General features: G+C 31.9%; 2 protein-coding genes, 1 long non-coding RNA gene and 1 pseudogene across 4 annotated transcripts; 2 read left to right on the top strand and 2 right to left on the bottom strand.

The window, feature by feature from the left end:
• Positions 1-1,258: 1,258 nt before the first annotated feature.
• Positions 1,259-3,130, bottom strand: LOC114278301 (uncharacterized). 2 transcript variants are annotated; one of them, XM_082896144.1, is made up of 6 exons: positions 2,703-3,130; positions 2,276-2,390; positions 2,066-2,150; positions 1,937-1,988; positions 1,734-1,796; positions 1,259-1,648 (listed from the first exon to the last, which is right to left on the bottom strand). In XM_082896144.1, exons 1-5 carry the CDS (start codon positions 3,072-3,074, stop codon positions 1,779-1,781), a joined length of 642 nt encoding a protein of 213 aa, XP_082752270.1. In that variant the 5' UTR covers positions 3,075-3,130; the 3' UTR covers positions 1,259-1,648; positions 1,734-1,778. The 2 variants fall into 2 exon arrangements, with proteins under 2 accessions (XP_082752270.1, XP_028076132.2); XM_028220331.2 differs by having other exon boundaries at positions 1,734-1,788.
• Positions 3,131-4,858: 1,728 nt separating this feature from the next.
• Positions 4,859-6,429, top strand: LOC114278308 (uncharacterized). Its single transcript, XR_014345453.1, has 2 exons — positions 4,859-5,213; positions 6,125-6,429. It is a non-coding gene; the product is annotated as an uncharacterized LOC114278308 (long non-coding RNA).
• A 4,766-nt stretch (positions 6,430-11,195) lies between these two features.
• LOC114278825 (uncharacterized) lies at positions 11,196-16,819 on the top strand. Its single transcript, XM_028220968.2, has 3 exons — positions 11,196-12,469; positions 15,662-16,204; positions 16,556-16,819. Exons 1-3 carry the CDS (start codon positions 11,579-11,581, stop codon positions 16,652-16,654), a joined length of 1,533 nt encoding a protein of 510 aa, XP_028076769.2. The 5' UTR covers positions 11,196-11,578; the 3' UTR covers positions 16,655-16,819.
• Positions 16,820-22,389: 5,570 nt separating this feature from the next.
• Positions 22,390-23,981, bottom strand: part of LOC114297754 (golgin candidate 6-like) — a 141,695-nt pseudogene continuing 140,103 nt past the window's right edge.

Here is a 23,981-nt window from a genome sequence, read left to right as displayed (position 1 = left end):
ATGTTTAAGTAGAGTATAAAAAGATGAAAATTGTATTATTATTATTTGTTATTTTAGTAATCAGTATGAGAAATTATAAGAAGAAAAAATTACATCACCTAATAATAAGATTTGAACTTACATCACGCCTCATAAATGAGTCTCCTCTAGAGGTTATAAGTTCGAGTTTCATGTAAGACGTTAGGAATGGTTCTTCTCTTTCCCTTTAGATTTAGATATAGGGCAAAAAAAAAAAAGTAACCTAAACAATTTTTTGGTTAAAAAAATAGTTTCTCAATAAAAAAAAAAAAAAAGGAGATGTTACAATGTGTACCCTCAAAAAAGTGCATATGATATGCTTTTCATAACCTTTTTACAAAATTTCATAACTTAAATCCAAAATGTCATAACTTTTTCATTATAAAAATCGTAACTTTTTTTCATTAAAAAATATCATAACAAAATCTCAAAGTGTCATAACAAAAATCACAAAATGTCATAACACTATTATTCTTAACTTTAAGGTGCGCATCATAAATTCATTATTTATAATTTTACTAGAAAATGTCATAACATACATCACAAACAATCATAACATTCATCATAAAAAATCATAACTTTTTACAATGTGCACCATTTAAAAGAGTGCACATTGTAAATTTCTCTCCAAAAAAAATGTTTTTTGGAAATCTCAACAAAATTATTAAAAAAATGGATTTTTTTTAAGGTCTCTAATATTAAGATTTTATAAGATAAATGGCATTTAATATTTTCATAATAGTTAAGATCTCTCAATATTTTTACAGAGAAAATTTGACTCAGAAATTTTGCCCGACTGAGAGAGGCCGAAATTTTTCTGAGTCAAGCAAAATTTCTCTGGGTCGAATTTTCTCTATGAAAATGTTGAGAGACCTAAGCTAATAAAAAAAAATATCTTAAACCTCTCCTACTGCATGAAATTAGAGAGGAATGTTTTATTAATTTTTCCTAAAAAATGATTTTACCTTCCATACTAATATACTATAAGAAATACCACATGTCCTTTTGGTTATGTCAACAAAGACACCACAACACTATAGGGATAATATGATAATTTCTCATCAAAAAACAAAAGTTTGAAAAGACTCACCAGACTTTTTCCAAAAAAAAATAAAAATAAAAATAACAATTACCAAATATGTCATTTTTTTTTTTGGAATTGTGAAAATGCAAAAATAAATAATAATAATAATAATAATAATAATAATAATAATAATAATAATAATAATAAAAAGAAAAATACTGAAAGAGCAATTGCCAAATTTATAGCTTTTTTCTCCAACAATTACAACTCTATTTCTTTTAATTTCTTCTAATAAATATAGATATGAAATCATATCAAACATTATCATTTGAGATAACCATTCTTGAACTTGCTTCATAGAACACCCTTTTTACGACTATGTTCTCGTCTACAATGTTTTGTCAATGAAACATGTTCAAAATGTCTTCTACTTGAAGAAAATCTTTGAAATGAAGAGCAATGTCTGGAGTGTGTAGCTAAGAAAGCTAGCCATGAATTTCCAGAGGTTAAGGTACCAAGCCAGAAAGGGGCTTATAAAGGGTCCCAAAACCATGTTGTAAATCCTTAGTATTGCTTGTAGCACACACTGTGGACTCTTTAGGAACCCTACACAACCCACAAAAAATTGATCTATATTATTATGTGATAGTGATAAAATTTAGTTTTGGAAATGTTAAGGAAGTCTACATACACTCTGTAACAGTTGGAAATGCATTGAATAGTGAAGTCACAATCTTCAATAAAATCTACGAATCTCAAAATAGAAACAAACGGATCAACAAAAAAAAAATAGTAATAATAAAATAAATTGTAGAATCTCAAAATAGAAACAATCGGATAAAAAAAAATAAAAATAAATTCAATAATGTTCTAAGAAAGTCATAGTGGAATTACCAGTACTGAGCCTCCTGGTTTCATTGGCGACTCGACTACAACTTGAGCTCTCCTGCATTATAATGTGCTCCATTATAATTGCGTAATAGAAAATTAAGGTGAATATTGAAATTGATTTTTATTTAATACTTGATGACTAGTTTGGTTCCGTCTTCCATTGAACATTCATAAAAACTGCAGCCTCTGGTGAAGGGGATCTGTTTTTTGTTCCATTCTGTCATGGTAATAGAACACATTTATCGTCAAGTTTTATGTATCACTTAAAAAGGTGCTTATCGTGCTGATGATAAACAACATTGTTAAATTCATTTGAGACAACGAGAGATAAGATCGAATTACCAAGATGCCAAGTTACTCCAATTGTAAAATCATCTCCCTCGCACACGTGTCCTATCTTGAACTCAACATTTTGACCCATGCTTGCAATTAGTTGCCCAAAGAACTCCATAACCTCCTGCAGTTGCACATAGAAGCAAATAACACATTAAAGTTGCTTTTGTTTTGGCACAAAGAAAATGTTGCTTTACAAAAATTATTTTAGTAATTGGCAAATAAGTAGACAAGCACTAATGCTTCATTTGTTTAGGCAGAAAACATTTTTTATAAAAAAAAATTCATAAAATTTCATTTTTAGTCATACAAAGTGTCAGAAAATGCAAAAAAAAAAAAAAAAAAAAAAAAAAAAAAAAAAAAAAAAAACTCAAAAAATGTTTTCGCCGAAGTAAGCATAGTGTGTTTATGCTTAAAAGGAGAAATTGAGAAAGACCTTTTTCCCCTGGAATGGTTTGATGAATGAGCAATCGTCAAAATAACAATCATTAGAGATGAACTCACGGAGCTTGTTCAAATTCTTCTCATTGATAGAGGTATAGAACTGCTTAATTGAGTAAGATGAAGAAAGTGGATTAGGCTCAATATCACAACTGCTTGCCGATGACATGACTACCTTCAACCTACGTTCTCTGATGGGTTTGTTCCATATCCTTGCTTTCATGTATATATGCCGCCCTACAGTCTTCGTGTTATTAATCTTAAGCTGACATGTTTTCATAGGCAAGAAACGAAGAGCCCCTGCCATTGCTTTGGAGGGTGTAATCTGCCCTGTGGCATGGCTTGAAAAGGCAGCTCGAGCAGCCATTGTCTATTCAGAACAGATTGGCACCACTGCCCACCAAAACTTGGTGTAGAGACATTTAAATGCTTTGTGGATTGTATGGAATGGGGTTTTTTTTGGTGGCTTGGAATGGAAACAAGGAATCATTCTTTGATTTATTGCTTTTTTTGTAATTTTCAAAGAACATTTTGTGCCTTGGCTTGTAATCTAAGAACCATTGTTTCATTCAACATTGAAACTTGGACATTACCCAAAAGATTGTTCTGGTGGTCAAAGTGGTCTCTCCATAGTTTCAAATTCGAAATCACCTAAGTGCAAGTAATTCCTTAGGATCGGTCTATAATTGAGCTCGTGTTAGTGGATGATGAAATTGATTTTCAAATTAATCAGTACATTAAGCCGTATACTATTAAAAAAAATTGAAACTTGAACAATCCTATTTTATATTGATTCCATCACTTGAGCATTGGAGACAAGTCGGTGGAGTCACGTATCTGCCAAAAGTACAATAAATTCTTTTCTTTTAATATCATCTATTATATCAAAGGGATTATTGAGAAAGTCGATAATTAAGAAATGTGCAACCATACATTTAAAATGGAGGTACATTTTCCCAATAAAAATCAATAGTTAAAAAAAATGTATAAACTATTTAATATTAAAAAAACCGACAACTAGTTAAGTACACCTACCATAAAGAAATTTTACCAGCTTCATTGGGTTGCTATATTATGATGGACCCATCTTCCAACCTAGCCCTTGAACATTTTTAGAGCCTCATGATATGGGCTGTGCTTTGTTGATTGTTTATTTGGGATCCTTTTTGGAATAAATTTAGCTGCTCTTACAAGCTTATCCCAATAAATAAATATATAAAGTAAATTCTACCAACTTTAGAGTTTTGATATCAACATATTTTTTTAAGTAAGAATAAAGTAATCAGAACTAATTTAAATGGTATAAATACATAGATAAATAAGGTAAAAAATATAGTTCAACGTAAAAAATATGCTAACATTTTGAGATTAGTGTGATTAACTAAAAAATAAAAAAACAAATGGAATCATTGAATAGTGGACAAAAAAAAAAAAAAAACGCAAACAAGGACAGATGCAACCCCCCAATGTGTTTGATCTCCAAATTATCACAAGGCGTGGGTGTTTGGAAAGTGAATTTTTTTATAAACTTTTTATTATAAGATATTATTAAAAAAAAAAATTTCAATCCCGATTCAGCTCTCTAATTGAGGAGTCCAGATCCCCTCCTTGAGCCCCCTCATTCATTCTCTCCTTGTTGGAGCCTTCGGGTCCACTTTGAGGCCCAGTTTTGATAATCCGAACCGTTCATATTTTTAGATTTATTCAGTATATTATACCTATAAAAAATCAAATTAATCGGATATCAGAAAGTATGCGTTCAGAAAATTGGGACTATAAACTATTTTTTAATAAACAGTTTTTTGAACACATACTTCATGATATTCGATTAACTTGATTTTTTACAGGTATGATATGCTGAATAAATCTAAAAATATGAACGGTTCAGATTATCAAAATTGAGCCACAAAGTGGGCCCGAAGGCCCTGCAAGAAGGGAATGAAGGACCGAAATGAAGGGGAGGATCCCAAATCCTAATTGAGAGGCTCTAACGTTGTGTTTGGTTGGAGGATTTGAGAAGGGATTTGGAAAGGGAAAGGGAAAATTTAGGTGAAACGTAAATAAAATATACATACATTTTACCTAGTTTCACACACCTTTTCCATTTCGCTTTCCAAATCTCTCCCCAAATCCCCCAACCAAACACAGCATAAAGGAAGCTCTAAACATGTGGCACCCAACCAAGAACGGTGAAGGATAGTTGCACATACAGTGCGTGTGTTCACGCACTGTGTTAAGAAAAAAAAAATTGAAATCCCGCGCAAATGTAAAACATCGGTAAAATAGAGGTATTGTCCCTCTATTCCAGATCTCACTCTCCTCCGCCATCCCTCGCCTCTCCGTCTGTCTTGTTCTCCCTCTGAGGCTTTCCTCTCTCGCGTTGAAAGCATTTGCAGATCTGTCTGCTACCTCTCCTCTCCTCCACCATCCGCTATCTTCTCCGTCGTCCACCATCCGGCGTCTTCTCTGTCACCGATCTTCGTCGTCCACCGTAAAGCATTACCAGGTGAGTGATCTTCGTCCCTCTGTCCTCTATATAGACATTTATATATGTAATTTTTTTAATCAGTGATGCTGGATTGATATGTATATATATATATATATATATAGATAGATAGGCAAATTTCTGAGAATGAATTGATAAATTGAAAATGATTTGATAATGATGATTTGATAAATTTCTGGGAATGATGAATTGATATACATTTATATATACTAGCGGCTGAGGCACACACGATGTGTGTGCAATTTAAATAAATAAGAATAAAAAAAATAATAATAAAATTAATATTATAATGTGTACTTAAATAAATAGGAATAAAAGAAAATAATAATGAAATTAATATTATAATGTGTACTTAGCTTAAGTGGTATGAGTCCTTATACTTAAACCCATGGTCATGGGTTCAAGCCCTTACCCATCTCTTTGTTTAACTTTTTTTAAAAAAAATAAAAAATACTGCCACATGGCATGAGGAGAGTAAAGCAAGCTTCAGGACACCATATTATGTGTTCACTTTATAATAGTATAGAAGATAGATAGATAGATAGATGTTTTGATAATGATGAATTAAAAAATTTCTGGTTAATCTATGAGCAGAAGCAAGGGAGATTGATAAAGTTCTGGTTAATGTTCAAATAGTGGTGATTGATTCAAAGTTTTGGTTAATTTTGAGTTGTGAATGAAAATTCTGGAGAATGATGAATTGATATACATATATATATATATATATATATATATATTATGAGAATGATGAATTGATAAATTTGTGGTTAATCGATGAGCAGAAGCAAGGGAGATTGATAAAGTTCTGGTTAATGTTCAAATAGTGGTGATTGATTCAAAGTTTTTGTTAATGTTGAATTTTGAATTAAAATTCTGAGTAAACATGTGATTTTGGTATTTTGGTTTTGTAGATGTCGGTGCAAGGGAGTTCCCAGCAAACTCAACCATCCTAGATTTGATGGAAAGTGCCGGTCAAGGAAGCTTTAGATAGACCTCTTATGGGTTTCCTGTGAATTGATCACCAGAAAATAGGTCAATGAAATTGGTTGTTGTTAGCAATTAGGCTGTTGATAACAAGCCTGTAGGCTATTGTTAGCATGACCCAATAGTGTTTTTTCATGTCTGCAAGTTCACTTTGAAACACACAGAGATGTTTTATTGATGTGAATACGGAAGACTTGGATCATATATATTTATATATGGGATTTCTATCTCATTTTCTCAAATAATTAATTATCTCAATATGCTCATGAATGCTGATATTGAATGCATTACAATCAACTTTATAATTCTGCAAAAATCTTAAGGATCAAACACAGTGTCTGCTATCTTTTTTGTTTATTTGTTTCCCGAATGAAGGGAAATTCAATTGTTCTTCTTATGTTACTTCTCTGCAATTTCTTCCAGTAGGATTAAGTCTCAAATATTATCATTCTAAGCAGATATGTGCAAAACTCAATAGTGCTAGGGACCCCCCAGTGGAGGGTGACCCCCAGCACCCCCACCTCCACGTGGGGTCACCCCCACTGGGGGTCTATGTCATTTTTGGTGCAAAACTATACTGCTCTGGTTTATAATCGAATATTGATAACCTTCAGAACAAAAAATTTCTTTTTCCTCTTACGCGTTTGTTTGATACTGCAGTTCAACAGGGGCACCAATGCCATGCAACATTATGTGGCAACATAAGGTGAATTGATCACCAGAAAATAGGTCAGTGAAATTGGTTCCATCATTCCTGTTCATGGTTGAATTGATCACAAGGTGAATCACAATCACAATCACAATCCATCCATTAACAAATGATTCAATAACAGAATGGAGGTACTGAATAACTAAATAGCATTCATGCATAACCATTCAATTACAACCAAGATGAATAACTAAATAGCAACATTCTAACATTCATATATATTATTGCATTTTCATAACTGATACGACACCAATTACAAGTAAGATGAAAAACCTATAAATACGACACCAACTTCGATTTATGTCTTTTTCCAATTTAAGCATCTTCGCGCTCTGAAATTGAAGTTGTTCGGCCATAAATCGTAGCTGTTCGGTGATAGTTGGCATATTTTCCATTTGCACTTCTCTGTCACCTCTACATTGTGAATTTGTAGGCAAGCATCATCTAATAAAACCACCGCAATCTGCGAAAATATAAAGCCAAATTTGAATAATTTACAGAACCTACAACAATAAAGGTCTTCATGAAACTAGCAACAAAAATTTTCCTAGATAAACTAAATAATCCATTTCAGGGGATATAGACTGCCTTCAGAGAACATTGCCACAAAACTTTCATCAATGCTACAAAACACCACTAGATTAGAAGAAACAGAGCAGACACAATTTCATCAGGTTTTGGAGGCAGATCACCCCTTCCCTCCTCTAAAGGTAGAGCAGACACAATTTCATCATGAGGTTTCACTATGAAGTTAACTTGTTTACTAGCTAAACATTTTGGTACAAATCTAAAATTCTTTAAGTAATCAAAACACAATGAAAAGATGGAGGTAGACAGGTTTGTGCCTAGAGGGGAGTGAATAGGCCAAACCCTTCTAACTAATCACCAATTAAAAATTGGTACCAAGTAGATGATTTAAATCAGTTGTAAGAACCTTACTTGACAAAAGAATGCCTAAATCAACTTCTCCAAATTACAAATCAATTTCATCAAGAATGAGACAACATCTCCAAATTCTCAAATGAAACAATTGATTTACAAAAGAATTTATATATAACAGTATAAATCAATTTCATAACTTAGAAATGATTTACAGTATAAACCATATAACAATATCAACATCTCAAATTTCATTTCATTTCATTTGATAAATCAATTGATTTCATATGATTTACAGTATAATTCATTTTTAGAAATCAAATGAAACAACTAATTTACAGTATAAATCATATAATAATTTCAATTTCATCTCAACTGAAATCAATTAAGAAATCAATTCATTTATACAGTATAAATCAATTTCATAACTTAAAAATCAATTTCTATATATAACAGTATAAATCAATTTCATCTGAGATGTTGTTTCACAGACATACACAAACACACACAGACACATACATACATACAAGCCCTAAGTCTAAATCAATTTGTAAGTTATATACCTATACGTTGGAATCGCAACAGACACTCAGTCGGCGACCGAAGATACATACTCGATCGGCGGTCTGAGAGAGAGTTGAGAGAATACAGCGAGTCCTCCACTGTCCGGCGGGACTAACGAGAAGTGAGAAGCGACAGTGTCGATCGTCGGGAGTGAGGATCGAGGGGAGACAGAAAGGCTTGGTCAGAGAGAGAGTCGATCGTCGGCGGGGTTGGAATAGAGCTTCGCTCGTCGGGGAGTGAGAGGTCGAAGAGAGAGAGACAAGAGAGAGAGACGAGAAGGTTTTGAATATAGAGAGAGAAGACAAATGAAAATAATTTTGAAATTTGAACTCAAGAATGAGAAAGAGAGAGAAATGCGCGAGTTAGCAACTGTGACTCCACGTCAGAGCCACAGCATTTTTGAAATTTTTTTGGCCTCGTTTGGGAAGTGGCTATTTTAGTAGGCTATTTGGTTTTTTGGCTATTTTAGTGGCTATTTTAGTTTTTGTGTTTGGGAAGATGAGATGATTTTTTAGTTGAGTTATTGTATTGAAAAGTGTGTTGAAATGATATTTAAATTTAAAATGACAGATTTATCCTTAACTTTTTATTTTTTAAAATTGATATAAAGGGGCAAAATGGTAATTTGCCCTTGCTGTCACACTGTCGGCTGTGACAGTGTAGGCACACAGCCTACACTGTCCGGGCAGCAGACTATATATATATATATATATTTTTTTTTTTGAAAAAGTTGGCAACAGTGCTACTTTTGGGCTATTTTCTGAAAATATGCTACAATAGTCTCTCAAGAGGCTTCCCAAACAGCGCCTTTGTATTTGAAAAGATAGTTGGGTTTTTTTGTGGTTGGATGTGATGTTTGTGAGAGAAAAAATGAAATGATTATGGGGTTCGATATGATATTTTGTTTGAATTTATTTTTTTAAATTTTGTAACTAATTTGTCTTTTAGTGAAAAAAAACCAAACAAAACAAAAAAAATTCATCTTCCCAAACACCACCGATGAGTTGTACATGTACTTCCATTTTTATGTAAATTTTTTTTGGATAAATATAAATATACATTTTGAGATTTATTTAAAATATAAATTGTTTTATGCGATTTAAAGAATTACAAATACTCCTTTATTAGAATTTTTTATTTAATAGAATTAATTAAAAAAATAAAATTTATAATTTTTCTCCTAAATAATAATTAAATTACATAAATTATTAATTGAAACATATTTTTAACATTATTAAAAACTGTTAATTGACTTGATGATTTATTGATAAAATGGATGATTTGTTATGAAAAAAGAACCTTCAGGGGTTGAAATGTAATTTTCAAAATCACAAGTGGATATTCGTATTTTAATTAAACCTCATGAGGTGCATTTGTAACTTACCAAATTTTTTTCTATCCAATTCAGGCTTTGTTTGGGAAGTGAGTTGACTTTTTAGCTTTTTTGATTTTTTGGTTATTTTAGTCTGAAATTAAAAAGCTTAGTTTAGGGAGAACTTTTGACTTTTTTGTAAGGGGTGTTTTGGGAATGAAAAAAAAAAACTAGTTTTTAGTTTTTTTACCTATTTTGGGTCACATCACATTTTTTATCGACAAAAAGATAAAATAGACTAAAAAAGACAAAAAAATCTGCTTTTTGTCAACTTCCCAGAACACCACTAAGAGAAAGAATGTAATAATTATGAATTAGATGTGATATTTTGTCTTATTAAATTAAAAACTCTATTTTATTTTTTGTAATTATTTTAACCAAAAAAATTCTCAATCCCAACTTCCCAAACATAGGCTCAGTAATTCCATATATATATATATATATATATATATAAATATAAGTAGAGCCCAGCTAAACTACCTTGATAATGATTTTCTATCTTACTGTTTTGGGCTAATACATACTGTACACGTACTTATTGCTGAAGAAATAAAAAAGTAGAGAATAGAAATACCACTTCAAAATAATGCATCAATTATTTGTGCTGTTATCATTTTAAAATTATTTTATCTACCTTATATTCTTTGAAATTCTCTCTAAAATTTAAAAGGTACATTTAAAAATTTCTTAAAAAAAATGCTATAAAGCAATTGTCAAACTCTTAAAAAAAAAAATTACTTAAACATTTAAATAAGAGCTGGGGAGAGGGTCTTCAGTTTTACCATGTAGTTTTCTTCTAGACTCCATTTTGGTGCCCTTCAAGAACAGTTCATGTTATAAGTCTTAAATAAAATAATATATATATACATATAAAATTAATCAGGTATAAACATATTAATTAATTGTATTTTATTTTATAAAATAAATATTAAATATAATTTTCAATTAAAAAAATCAGGATAAACTACCAATAAGTCCTAATAATTGGACTTAATTATCAACAACTCTTATTGAAAATAAGTCTCGATAATATTATCGTTAAAAATAATTTTTTTGTGACAAATTTTTTATATATGTCATTAAAAATTAATAATTAGTGACTTTTTTTTATTATGATTTTTATAAATTATCTTTAAAACTTATAATTAGTGATATTTTTCATGATAAATTTTTCTCATAAAACTTATTAGATAATAATTTCACTTAGGCACCGTTTGGGAAGGTGGGTTGGAGGCTTTTTTGGCTATTTTAGCTACAAAAAACAAAATATGCTATTTTAGCCATAACAAACAAAACATCACATCCAACCCATAATCATTATATTCTTCTCTCACAAAAAAACTCAAAAAAGTCAAAAAAGCTAAAATAGCCAAAAAAACCAAAAAGCCAAAAAACCAACCCACTTCCCAAACGGAAGCTTATTATGATCTACACGCGCAAGTACCCTTAAAACTATTTATTTTTAGAATGTAACGGTTGAAATTTTACAGTCTCCTGTTGAATGATAACATGTTTGCAGAGATGTGTGTGTATACATATACGATTACAACCAAAAAAATATACGTATGATATGAACAATCTCTCTCTCTCTTCTCTGTCCTGTCGTGAATCTCTCTCTCTCTCTCTCTGCTCTGTTCAGTATTCAAAGGGAGAGTGTGCAACCTGGCAGCAAATTAGCAATGCATGCCTGTCACTGTTTCTGATGCTCAAACTCTCTCTAAAATCTCTCTCTCCCCAATTTTTGTGACAGATAATTCAAAGGGAAACCCCCCATTACGCAGATCTGGTGAACTCTCCCAAAACCCATAGCTCGATTCGTTGTTTGTAGTTGTTGTTGTTATTCTTCTTCTTCACACCATGAAAGTAACCCAGAGAGATTCTGAGAAGGTGGTTTGGGATCAGATGAGAAACCCATCATCAATGACACCCATTACTGTTATGGGTTTATCAAATCGAACGATGCCCAAGTTCATGACCTGGCTCATCCTCTTCGTCTCCGTCACTTACATCATCTACACTCTGAAACTCGTCTCTTCTAATTCACGCAGTTGCGACGACGACCCCCTTTTCACCACCACCCACAACCGCCTCGTTTCTCTCCAATCTCCACCCATCGAAAAACCCAGTTCAGACCCACCAAAAAACCACAACAAAACAGAGCTCAAACACATCATGTTCGGCATTGCAGCCTCGGCAAAGCTCTGGGACCAGAGAAAAAACTACATCAAGGTCTGGTGGAAACCGAACGAAATGAAAGGCATAGTGTGGCTAGACAACCCGGTTCAGACCAAACCCGAAGAACCCCTTCCGGAGGTTCGAATCTCCGGGGACACTACCATGTTCAAGTACACCAACAAAGAGGGTCACCGATCGGCGATTCGGATCTCCCGAATCGTCTCGGAAACGTTCCGACTCGGTACCGAAGATATACGGTGGTTCGTGATGGGGGACGATGACACGGTCTTCGTCACCGACAATTTAGTGAGAGTTTTGTCCAAGTACGATCATACCCAGTACTATTACATCGGAAGCTCGTCGGAGAGTCATTTGCAGAACATAAATTTCTCCTACGGAATGGCTTATGGAGGAGGTGGGTTTGCCATAAGTTATCCATTGGTGAAAGCTTTGGAGAAAATGCAAGATCGCTGTGTTCAGAGGTATCCTGCCTTGTTCGGTTCCGATGATCGGATTCAAGCCTGTATGGCTGAACTCGGTGTTCCACTCACTAAACAACTCGGTTTCCACCAGGTTCGCCTTTCTTTTTCGTGTTTTTTCTTCTTTTTCGGTGGTTTTTCTGTGTTTTGTTTGGGTGTATCTGCACACTACTTTTTTTGTTTTTTTGTTTTTTTCCTCATGATTTTTAGGAAAAATTACACTTTCACTTTCTTAAAATATTTTAGGTAAATTACAGTTTTCACTTTGCTTTATAATATGAATAAATTAGTTAAAATTTGAAACAAAAGGTAAAAATATAGAAAAAAAAACAAACTTACTTAAAAAATCAAAAGTAGAAAATAACTCAACATAAAATGGTAAATCATAAATTATCCAATATTTCATTATTTTTCTTTGGCTTTTGAAATTTATATAATTCTTAAAGTATTGAATTTTAATTAATGTGAATAGATGGACAGCTGTTACCCACTTCTCCAATTAAAAATGTCGCAGGTTGTTAATCCAAGGGCCAAGAAGAAAAAAAAAAACATTGAAATATTAGCCCAAGTGGGAAGTGGGAAGGGTTAGGGTTTAAATGAGGAGTGAGAAAAATTTTATCATATTTTTAGGATTTTTTATTTTATTTTATTATAATAATATTTATATGTGTATTTGTCACGTGATATGCATCAAATAAAATGATAAACAAAATTTGATAAAGAATTTCCCTTTGATTAAAAGCTACTTTCATCTTTACATTATTGAAACTTTTGTTGTCACGTGATGCTGTTGCAATAGAGAACTAGAAGACAATTATTAATTGAGCCACGTCGAATAAAAAATAATAGTTAAAAGATTTAATTGTTAAAATTTAAAAATTTAACTGCCAAAATTATATGATATTTGAATATAATTTATTAAAGTTTTTAGGCTTGTTTGTTGCCAATGCGAGGTGCACAGTAAAATCATAAAAAATTATATATTAAATAAAATTATTGTCTAAATTTATTTTTAATATAGTGGAACTCAAAATGCTTTTTGATCTCACATTATTTTTAAAGTAAATTACACTAATTTTTTTCTGAAGTTTTAAAAAACAATAATATTTTTTTTTTTATAATTTTGACATAATTATATTAGATTTTCTTTCATTAGTGATATAAATAGAGAAATGATATTGTTATTTCTTATACATGTAAATGTATATTATTTCATATTTATTTTTTGTATTTTTACATCATCTGTATTTATTTTTTAGTTCATTTAGAGAGTGTTTGGGAAGTGATTGTTTTAATTAATATTTTGATTTTTTTATAAAAATATGTATAAAAAAATTAAGAAAGATGTGATTTTTTTTTTTTTGGCTTTTTAACCTAGACAAAAAAGCCAACACCTCAAATGGGTTAATCTTATTAAAAGTGAGATCCGTGTAATTATTTTAAAATTGTAAATTTATTATTTTTTAATTTTTTTTGAGAGAGAGATGAGTATAATTTATGTTAAATTTTTTAAAAAAAAATTTGTTTGAAAAAATCACTTTTTAAAACCATCCAGAGTAAAATTGGATAAAACAAGTAGACATAGTGCCATTTTGGAAATATAGCAAAAAGTCACTTTTTGGACAAAATATCCAAAAACGCAAGTGCCAAAAACGTCAGAAAATTAGTTTGGCAAGTGCTAAAAACGCAGGTGTAAAATTACAAATTAGGACTTATGAAAAAAAAATAAAAAAAATAAAATTCTTATGTTAGATAAGGGTATTTTGGTCATTTTAATTTGATTTGATACTATAAATAAATATTAAATTAAAAAACAAAAAGTCAACTTTTTATCAACTTTTCAAATCACTTTTCAAAAAATTAAAAAACTTGATAAAAAATTAAAAGTTAACTTTCTATCAACTTTCTAAAACACCCCTTAATTGAGCTCGTCGGTGATGACTAGTAGTAAGGTACTAGTTGGATACCGCTTGGGTCGGTTTGGTGTTGACTAATTGAACAAGGACTTTGTGGGGCCCATTTGTGTTTGTTTGTTATTGTTGTTTGACATCCCTCTAAGCCAAAAATGATACATGTCTCTAAGAGCATTAGTAATATAAAAAATCAAAAAAAAATAAAAATAAAAATTAAGACTAAAAAATCACAACACATGAGATTCACATACCAATTAGAATTATTAGAACTCTTAATTTAAAGTTTCTAATTTTTTTCTTTGTGTTTCAATAAACTCGGCGGGTCTCTCTCAGTCATAACTCTTTTTTATTTATTTTATGTTTTGTTGTTGTTGTTGTTGTTTTTTTTTTTTTTTTTTTCCATCGACAAAGCAATAAGCCACCAAAAAATGCGAGACTCCAAAATTTTTGCACAATATTGATTCCATATGGTGTGAGTATCACATCCATGTGAGTATTGGATAAAAATTTTAATAATTTTTTTGAAATTCTTAGCGTTGCTCTTTCCTAGTTTGTCTTATATCGATTCTTAATTACAGCGATTTCAGTTTTGTATTTTTGACAATGTCTCAATTTAGTCAAATTTATAATGCCCGTCTAGAAATTAGATATAAATTAATGGGTAAATAGTCCATTAAGGCTGGGTTTGATTGAAGGATTTGGGGAGTAATTTGAAAAAGGATAGGGAAAAGGACGGTGAAATGTGAATAAAATACACTTATATTTTACATAATTTCACAACATTTTTTCTTTCTCTTTTCAAATTCATTCTTAAATCCTTTAACCAAATACAACGTAACTCTCCTCAAAGTGATTGATAAGTTAACATCCAATTTAAAATAGTTCACTCTTTTTGTATTGAATCATTTAATTATTAATTTCTGTCTTATATTTTGACAAATGTTATCAATTTGCTTAATTCACACATTGTGAAAAATTAAAAAAGCATTAGTTACAATTAAAATTACATGGACTAAACTCACACAAGGGACAAATTACAAGGATTAATTTACCCAAATTGTAATTAATAGAGACAAATATATCCCAACCCCCCAAACAATATAACTCTATAGACATTGCATTGTTTTAAGAACTGTAGCTTATTTGTGTTTAAAGGGTATTTATATTTTTACATTGAATTGCTAGTACTAGAATAGAATAGTACATGTTAATTGGATGGTAATGATATTGATAAAGCATAACATTTTGTGTAGGAATGTCTTTTTTTTTTTTTTTGGAACTATAGGAATGTCTTTCTTTGATCACTTCTTTGTTCAGTTGTTTTTGTTTGTTCATTTTAATTCTCAGTAAATTGTTGGTGGATTGAAATGCAGTATGATGTGTATGGGAACCTATTTGGGCTCCTCGCCGCCCACCCAGTGACACCATTCGTGTCGTTGCACCACCTTGACGTGGTTGAACCCATTTTCCCTAACGTCACACAGGTAGAAGCCTTGGAGCGACTTAAAATCCCTATGAAGCTCGACTCAGCAGGACTCATACAACAATCAATTTGCTACGATAGAGTCCAGAAATGGACCGTCTCTGTATCATGGGGCTTCGCGGTTCAAGTTTTCCGGGGTGTTTTATCGCCCCGGGAAATAGAAATGCCCTCGAGGACGTTCCTGAATTGGTATAGGAGAGCTGATTACACGGCCTATGCATTCAACACGAGGCCGGTCAGCCGGAATCCTTGTCAGAAGCCCTTTGTGTTCTACTTGTCGAGGGCAAGATTAGATTCTTGGATGAATCAAACGGTGAGCGAGTATGTTCGGCATCACATTCCTCATCCTGCGTGCAGATGGAAGATGCGGAATCCCGCTGACCTTGACAGAGTGGAGGTTTATAAAAAACCTGACCCTCATCTATGGGATAGGGTAAGCCATATCTCTATCATTGTTTATATTGTGTTTAAGGCCATCCTTATCAGTAAGTTTTTTCAAAGTTCTGCAAGGAATAAATTTCATAATTTTGATTACTACAACCGTTATGACTAGTGATTTTGTTGTTTGCACAACGGTGAAATCACTCATCAATTCAAAGCCCATTTTTGAATCCTTGACCTTTTATGAGAGAGATTTTACTCAACATATTTGCCACCAGCTTGCAACTTGCAAGTTGATTTTCTGGGGAATGAGGAGTAACATGAGTTGTAATGTTTAGTTTATATATATGTAATGTGTAATGTCGATTTAATTATTCACACTTTGATTGTTTTATACTTGCAGTCTCCGCAGAGAAACTGTTGCAGGATCATGAGCTCGAGCAGAAGAAGCATGGTGGTGGATGTGGGTGTGTGTAGGGAAGGTGAGATCAGTGAACTATAGTGTTTTGATTCTGAGCTTTATTTCTTTAATTTTTTCAAAAATGTATTCCAAGTTTTTTTTTTTTTTTTTTTCTTTTTCTTTTTTAGAGTTGACTGACAATCAATCATTGAAGAAAAATGTTATGTCAATGTAAACAAAGTTGTAATTTAAAATATTTAATCTTCATTGCAGTGTAGTTTTCTGAATATATATTATTATTATTTTTATTTTTTGAAAATCCAGGGTTTGAGGAGAGGCATATGCAGTGCTAAAATGTTGAGAGACATTAGAAATTAGGGGTTCTATCTATGAGCAAAAATTAAGGCATAAAATATGGATAAAAAGAAAGAATCTAAACTTTAATTTATTTGTTACAGCATTTTTACCAGCTTATTTATATTTTACTCTAAAATATTATTAAAAAATTTATTCTCCATTTTAAGAATCACTTTTTTTTATTTATTTTCCTCAACAAATTCTGTATTCTATTAACAAATTTTCTATTATTTTCTCTATTCTATTAAAATATAATTTTTAATCATAAATTTGTATAAATTTAAAAAAAATAAAAATCATAATGTGTACTGCAATTTTTAAAGCAAAGCATATATATATATATATATATAAATAAGGGAGTTATAATAATTTTTCATTTTTTTACAAATTAAGAGTCACTGCAACAAATATTTATTTATGAAGAAGTTGATGGGGGTGATATAACAGAGTTTTTAAAGTAAAGGAGTGATTGGGGTGGGAATGCTCTTAGGCCCCGTTTGTTTTGAGTGAAAGAGAGGGTATTGAGATTGTTAATACCAAGGTATTAGTAATAGCCTTATTTGTTTTGGGAGAAGGCTTGAGACTATTAGTCACTTGGTATTACTAATATCCTTGGAGAGGGGATTGGTAAGGAGGAGGTAGAGATGGTATTGGAAAAATAGTGAGGAGATTAAAATTTTTTTTATTTTTTTTATTTTTTATATATGGGAATTTTTTTTTAAAATATAATTTTTAATTTTTTATATTTTTTTATTTGTTTTATTAATTTATATAAAAATAATTTAATAATTCCTCACTACTAATCCACTCACTATCAATCCCTTCACTATCAATCCCCTTCATTCTATCTCTGAAAACAAACGGGGCCTTAGGAAGGAAGAGCACTTGACTTGACAAGTTGATAGACAAGGTGGTACTGTTGACCGTGGAATCAAATTGACAAGGGTAGTTGACCATGATGTTAGATTTGAAATTATGATGAATTGTTTTGTTCATAATCTTGGCATCTTCTCATTTTAACCAATTAAAATTAAAATTACAAGAAGAAAAAAAAGAAAAAAGAAAAAGATTTTGATCAAGATATCTCCTATCTAAAATTTGACCGTGATGTTAGATTTGAAATTATGATGCATTGTTTTGTTCATAATCTTAGCATCTTTCTCCATGGTAGTGGTTTACTCATCACCAAGCCATTTTGACCAATTAAAATTAAAATTACAAGAAAAAAAAAAAAAGAAAAGAAAAGAAAAGAAAAAGATTTTGATCAAGAGACTTGGATCTCCTATCTACAATTGATCATTTTTTTTTTCAATCAAATCACACTTCACCACTTATAATTTAGTAAAGTTTTAAACAGTGAGATGATGAAAAAATTATATTGAAACTTAGATTTAGATAGTTAAGTTTTAAACTTAAATTGAAGTCGAAGGATTTAACTCAGATAAAATTTAGAGGATGAAAAGTGTAATTTATCACTTCTTTTTTTTTTCATTAGATCTTTTGTCATCTTATTCCAAATATCCATTTGTCATACCATCAATCTCTCCTATATTATTCAATAATTTTAAAATATCATGTGACATTATTTATGTAGTATTTCAAATCAATCACGTAACAAAAAATTTTACAAGTAAGATATGCTCACTTACTTTGATTCAATAGTTAGGAGATAAAATTTAACTCAATGTGTATTACAATTTGTCATTGGTCGAAATGCAAATAATATTGCATTGTACTCCAAATATATTTAATAATTTTCCATTATATGGTGAGGGGTAGGTTTGTGGCTTTAGATCAATACTCTTTTTAACAACAAATGTATTAGTTGGCATTGCTGGTTCGACCTTAATTTTTATGTATTTAAAGGAGTGAGGATCTTTAGTCCATTCTCCCTTGTGTCTATGAACCAAACTCTCTCCTTACTACATAATCAATAATTAATTTTCTTTGATTTGATAATGGAGAGTGTATTTCAAACATTAGAGAAGGTGACAGTGTTTGGTATAAATTTATGAGATAAAAATAGTTAATTAAATTGAAAATATATATTTATCTGAAAAATGAAAAATGGATATTTTTAGGTTGTGTTTAGATAATGAATTTTACTAAGAATTTAAAAAGGAGAATGAGAAAATGTATGTGAAATATGAATGGTATATAACTACATTTTTACTTTTTTTTTTCTTTTTCAAATCTCTATCTAAATTTATAATTCAAACACGAACATTTGCTTGATACATAAAGGATTTTGACATTATTTGAGTGAGTTAATGGTGGATCTATATTTTTGATATGTTATTGGAAGAGAACCTTTAGGAGAAGTGGTGTTCCAGTTGAGCCCTTCCCCTTTCTAGCTAGGGGTGAGCATGGTCCGGATTGGAACGGATTAGGATAAAACCAGGACCAATCCGTTATCTACGGTTCCTGAAAAATCAGAACCAATCCGATCCGTTTAAATCTTGGAACCAATCTGAACCAATCCATTTCAACACGGATTGGATCGGTTTAGGACCACGGATTCACATAATTAAATAACAAAAATATATATATATATATATAACACTTTAATTTTATAAAAATATAAACATAGCGCTACATTAGTTCTACAATAGCAACATATTTTTCTATAATAGCGACATAATGTTCTAGAATTTAAACAATCATAAAAAAACTGGTTTCACCATAAGTATTTAGACCACTACAAATTAAAACTAAAAACTAAAAAACAAAAGTAATAAAAGAAGATATTATACGAGGTTTAGGTTTGAGTTTAAATTTTATATAGAATAAGAAAAGATACTATGGGGGAGGATGTATAATAAAAATATAGACTATTTGTATACGGTCCGGATCGGTTCCAATCCGGAACCGTGAGATTCAATCCGGAACCAATCCGTGGACTACGGATTTTTAATTCTTCAATCCGGAACCGAACCACGGATTCAAAAAACGAATCCAAGCCTATCGAATTGAACTGAACTGGATCGAATTACGGATTTTACGAATTTCTTGCTCAGCCCTATTTCTAGCCTCATGGTTCTTGCTCCTCCCTAGGTTCTATCTCCAACAAATAATTGTTTAAGTAGACTTTTGATCTTCTTCTCCTATTTATTTAATTTATCATCTAACTTTTATTTAAATTTTTATTTTGATCTCCCATCTTCTAAGTTTAGCGATTAAGCCCTTAAATTTCAACCTCTATTTCAATGCAATCCTCTTATTACAATCCATTAAAAAAATAGACAAAAAGTACTCACATAATGGCTATGCAGGCATGCTTTCAAGCAATTAAAGGGAAAAAAATTAATGAAAAAATTACATATTTTACTTTCAACTTTTTTTCAAATTCCAGGTTAGCCCTTCAATTTTTAACTTTCACCCAAAATTTTAATTGTGAGGTGATGGAAAAGGACTGACTACATTGAAACTTAAAGACTTAATTATTGCAATTAAAATGTGAGAAATCAAAACGAAATTTAGGTGAAAATTTAAGGCTGAAAAGTATATTTTACCCATTCAAAATATTGAAGATGTATTATTGCAGTTAATCCTCGTTTAGTAGGTGGGACATATAAGTTTTTAGTTTATTAGTTGTTGCCAAAGGAGGCATTTTCAAATGGGGTTTACTTTGTGACCTATACATGCTTGTTTTGTTATAGTATTACTATTGTACGTTTTCATTTGACATAGATTCCTCTTATATGCATAATGATTAAGATAGCTATCACTGGTCATTAGTTTGGTTTTCTTAATTTTATTTTTTACCAAGTAAAAGAAAGATTATATGTCTTTTATACTGGACTATATGTATTTAAAAGTTGGTACAAATTATATTAATTCAATTGAAAAAAAAAAGTTTAAAAACTAGATGTGTTTGGTCTAGAAAATTTAAAAATAAAAAAACTAATTTTTTGGGACTTTGTACACACCCAAATAGAGTAAAAAAGTAAATTTATTAGGTACCAAACGAGCCTTTCACAAAATTTCAAAGATAATGAAAGTTAGAATAATATCTTTACAAGGAAAGAGTCAAAATGTTGATTATATTGTTGTCAATCACTTATTCTTTTTTATTTTTCAACATAATTAGTGAAAAAAATGATATTTTCACACATTTTACATTTAAATATATATTTTATCTTTAATTATTTTTATATGTACACTCCAGCTGCATTAGTTTTATTTGATCAACATTATTAAAATAACATATGCTAGTTCTCCCTCTTGTAATTTTTATTTTTATTTTTATTTTTATTATGTGGGTGTTGAAACTTGGGTTGTCGGTGAAATCTAAAAAAACTTTATCACCCGGCCTAGAAAAGTACCATAAAAAAAAATAGTAATAAAAATAAAAATTAATGGCCCAAACTTCCATGAGTTGGTTGCATATTTAGAAATGGGCCATTTCTATTTCACACATAATCAATACTCATCCTCACCACCTAGTTCTCCTCTAATCTGCTATCCAAATTTGTATAGTTGCCCTTGAAAGAGCATTCTTAAAAAAAAACCTTAAATTTGTGTATTAATGACAAAAAAAAGTAAAAACATGACTTAATTTTGTGTATTAAGTGTTTATTAATTTAGTGAATGAGCTACTTTAATAGAAATGTTGAAGTGTGTTAAGTAAGTGTGATATCCAATGTGTATAAATGTGAGAAAATATATATATATATATATATATATAAAATGCTCGCTCCCTCCCAACCACAATCTATTCTTCCCCTGGTTTCTCTGCTCTCTCCTGTTAACTCATTGACACAGTCAGCATACACCATAGAATTTGATGACACTGACACTAAAATTGGAGTCCAATTTTTGTGTAAAGGATTTGTTCTGGAGAAAATGTAGGGGCACTCTAACATTGAGGTTAAAGTGTGTGTTATGAAAAAATGAGATCCACTTAAATAAGCTTAAATAAGTGTAAATGCATATAGTATATACTAATTGCACGATTAAGATTGAAAGTGGTGAGATCCAATTTATAGTAAGAGGGGGTTTTAATCATCGAAATGAAAATTTTATTCATGTAAAAAGCAAAAGCAAAAGCAAAGGCAAAAGCATCTAAAAAACGGATTGTCATGTCGTATATATATTTATGGGAGTGATGTAATCTAGAACACTAAATATAGTGTGAATGTTGCAAAATAGTGAAATATATACAACAAAAAGTCAACTTACATTCGATATTTCATGGGACGTAAAAAAAAATCTCTTATAGTTTATGAGATTGAAATGGAGTTAACATGCTAATACAGTAGGAAAAAATGATTAATAGTGGAAGTTACTGTCAATATACCTCTTCTTGGGAAGGCTTCAACAATAAAATACACATCATGTTTCCACCAACAAAGGACAATCCCAAAGAATAACTAATTTAGATTCAACTATGTCAACATAAAAAACAAATGGAGACTATAAGTACTGTACAACTCACTAAAGATGTACAAAAGATCAACACAATCAACCCATGAGGACTATCAGTCTTCCTCAACCTCAGCATCTTCCAGAAGCCCAATATCATCACCAATTCCTTCAAGTAATTTGTCTACATCTTCACCCAACTCTAACAATCTCACACTCAGCTTCTCTATTTTGCTCTGCTCTTGCCTGAGGCATACAAGCAAATCATTCAATTCTGCCTCGCTCTGCTTTTGGGCTTCTTCCCTTGCTTCTGCCTTTACAGCCTCCACATCTGGAATAGGTGTGGCCCCTCCAGTCTTCAAAGCTTTAATTTCCTTTTCTAGATGGAAATTTGCCTGTTCAAGACTGTTATAAGCAACAGACAAGCTTTTCAGATCGGATTCCATCTTACCAGCCAAATTACAGTACATTGAAGCCTCGGATTCAATCTTGGTTTTCTCTATTTTAAGCGTGTCTAGCAGTTGTGATGCCTCTTGAAGATCTCTATGGCGTAGAGATGGCAATCGGAACCCGGCCCGACAGGGACCCGATCCCCCGACCCCGAATTGAGCGGTTATTCCCCGAAAAATACCCCCAACGGGCTGGGGATGGTATTAAAAATTAAATCCCCGGTGATAATCGGGTTGAGGACGGGGATACATGTTTCAGTCCCGGACCCGGCCCGACCCTGGCCCCGATCCCCGGCCCGATTGCCCGATGTGAATTTACTACTTTGCCCCAGCTTATATGTAACATATGCGTGTGTGTTGCGTGTGAGTATGGCAGCCACTCTCTCTGCTCTCTCTCTCTCTATCTCTCTCTCTCACTCTCTCTCTATCTAGGGTTTTGCCTCCCCTCTCTCCCGCCCTCCCTCGCGCCGATCCTCCCTAGTTTGACGGCGCCGATCCTCCCTCCCTCCCTCACCGCTGCTGGTTTGAAGAGTTTCGCCTCCCTAGATCTGAGTAGCAACTCTACCCCAGATCTAAGCACCGCGATGATCGCACCACCGTTATGGCTTGGCTCTCCGCGATGATCGCACCACCGTCAGATCTGAGTTGCTCGGCTCTCCTCTCCTCTCCAATGGCTCTCCTCTCCAATCAACGTAATATATATACATATATATATATATATATATACACACTGGTTGTTGTTGATGTTGAGGAAGATTGTTGATGAAACAAATTTTTTAATGTTGAAATATAATTTTTTTGTTCTGATTTTAAATGTTCTACAGATCTATGATGATGATGATGAGCAACAGTTGGGATGAAATTTTTTAGTTCTAAATTTTGTTCTGATTTTAAACGTAATATATGTACATATAATTTTTTATTTAAAATTTTCTGAACTCTTGAATTTTTTTGTTGATGTTGATGATGAGGAGATGAAATTGACTTTTTTTTTTTGGCCGGGGAATTTGCGGGGTCGGGGAAACCCGATCTCCGTTAGGGGGCAGGGGCGGGGACGGTGATAGGGTCCCCGTCGGGGATCGAGGCCGAGGACGGGGAGATTTTCACCATCGGGGATCGGGGACGGGGAGTGTGATCCCCGGCCCCGCCCCGCCCCGCCCCGCCCCGTTGCCATTCCTACTATGGAGTGTCTCCAACTGGACTCTTTCTGAGCCCTCACTAGATCTATGCTTAGGCTGGGATAAATCACCCCTACCAAG

This window comes from Camellia sinensis, chromosome 11 (genome assembly GCF_055761805.1).
Source record: "Camellia sinensis isolate YWXY chromosome 11, ASM5576180v1, whole genome shotgun sequence".
NCBI lineage: Eukaryota > Viridiplantae > Streptophyta > Magnoliopsida > Ericales > Theaceae > Camellia > Camellia sinensis.
This window is presented reverse-complemented; position numbering and strand designations above follow the sequence as displayed.

What these genes read in the sequence shown, in the direction of transcription:
- LOC114278825 (XM_028220968.2), top strand. Translation starts at nt 11,579, where the DNA reads ATGAAAGTAACCCAGAGAGATTCTGAGAAGGTGGTTTGGGATCAGATG. An exon ending in AACAACTCGGTTTCCACCAG is followed by an intron (nt 12,470 to 15,661) that starts GTTCGCCTTTCT and finishes ATTGAAATGCAG; the next exon opens with TATGATGTGTATGGGAACCT. An exon ending in ACCCTCATCTATGGGATAGG is followed by an intron (nt 16,205 to 16,555) that starts GTAAGCCATATC and finishes TTATACTTGCAG; the next exon opens with TCTCCGCAGAGAAACTGTTG.
- LOC114278301 (XM_028220331.2), bottom strand. Translation starts at nt 3,074, where the DNA reads ATGGCTGCTCGAGCTGCCTTTTCAAGCCATGCCACAGGGCAGATTACA. An exon ending in AACCAGGAGGCTCAGTACTG is followed by an intron (nt 1,789 to 1,936) that starts GTAATTCCACTA and finishes TGAGATTCGTAG; the next exon opens with ATTTTATTGAAGATTGTGAC. An exon ending in ATTTCCAACTGTTACAGAGT is followed by an intron (nt 1,649 to 1,733) that starts GTATGTAGACTT and finishes TGGGTTGTGTAG; the next exon opens with GGTTCCTAAAGAGTCCACAG.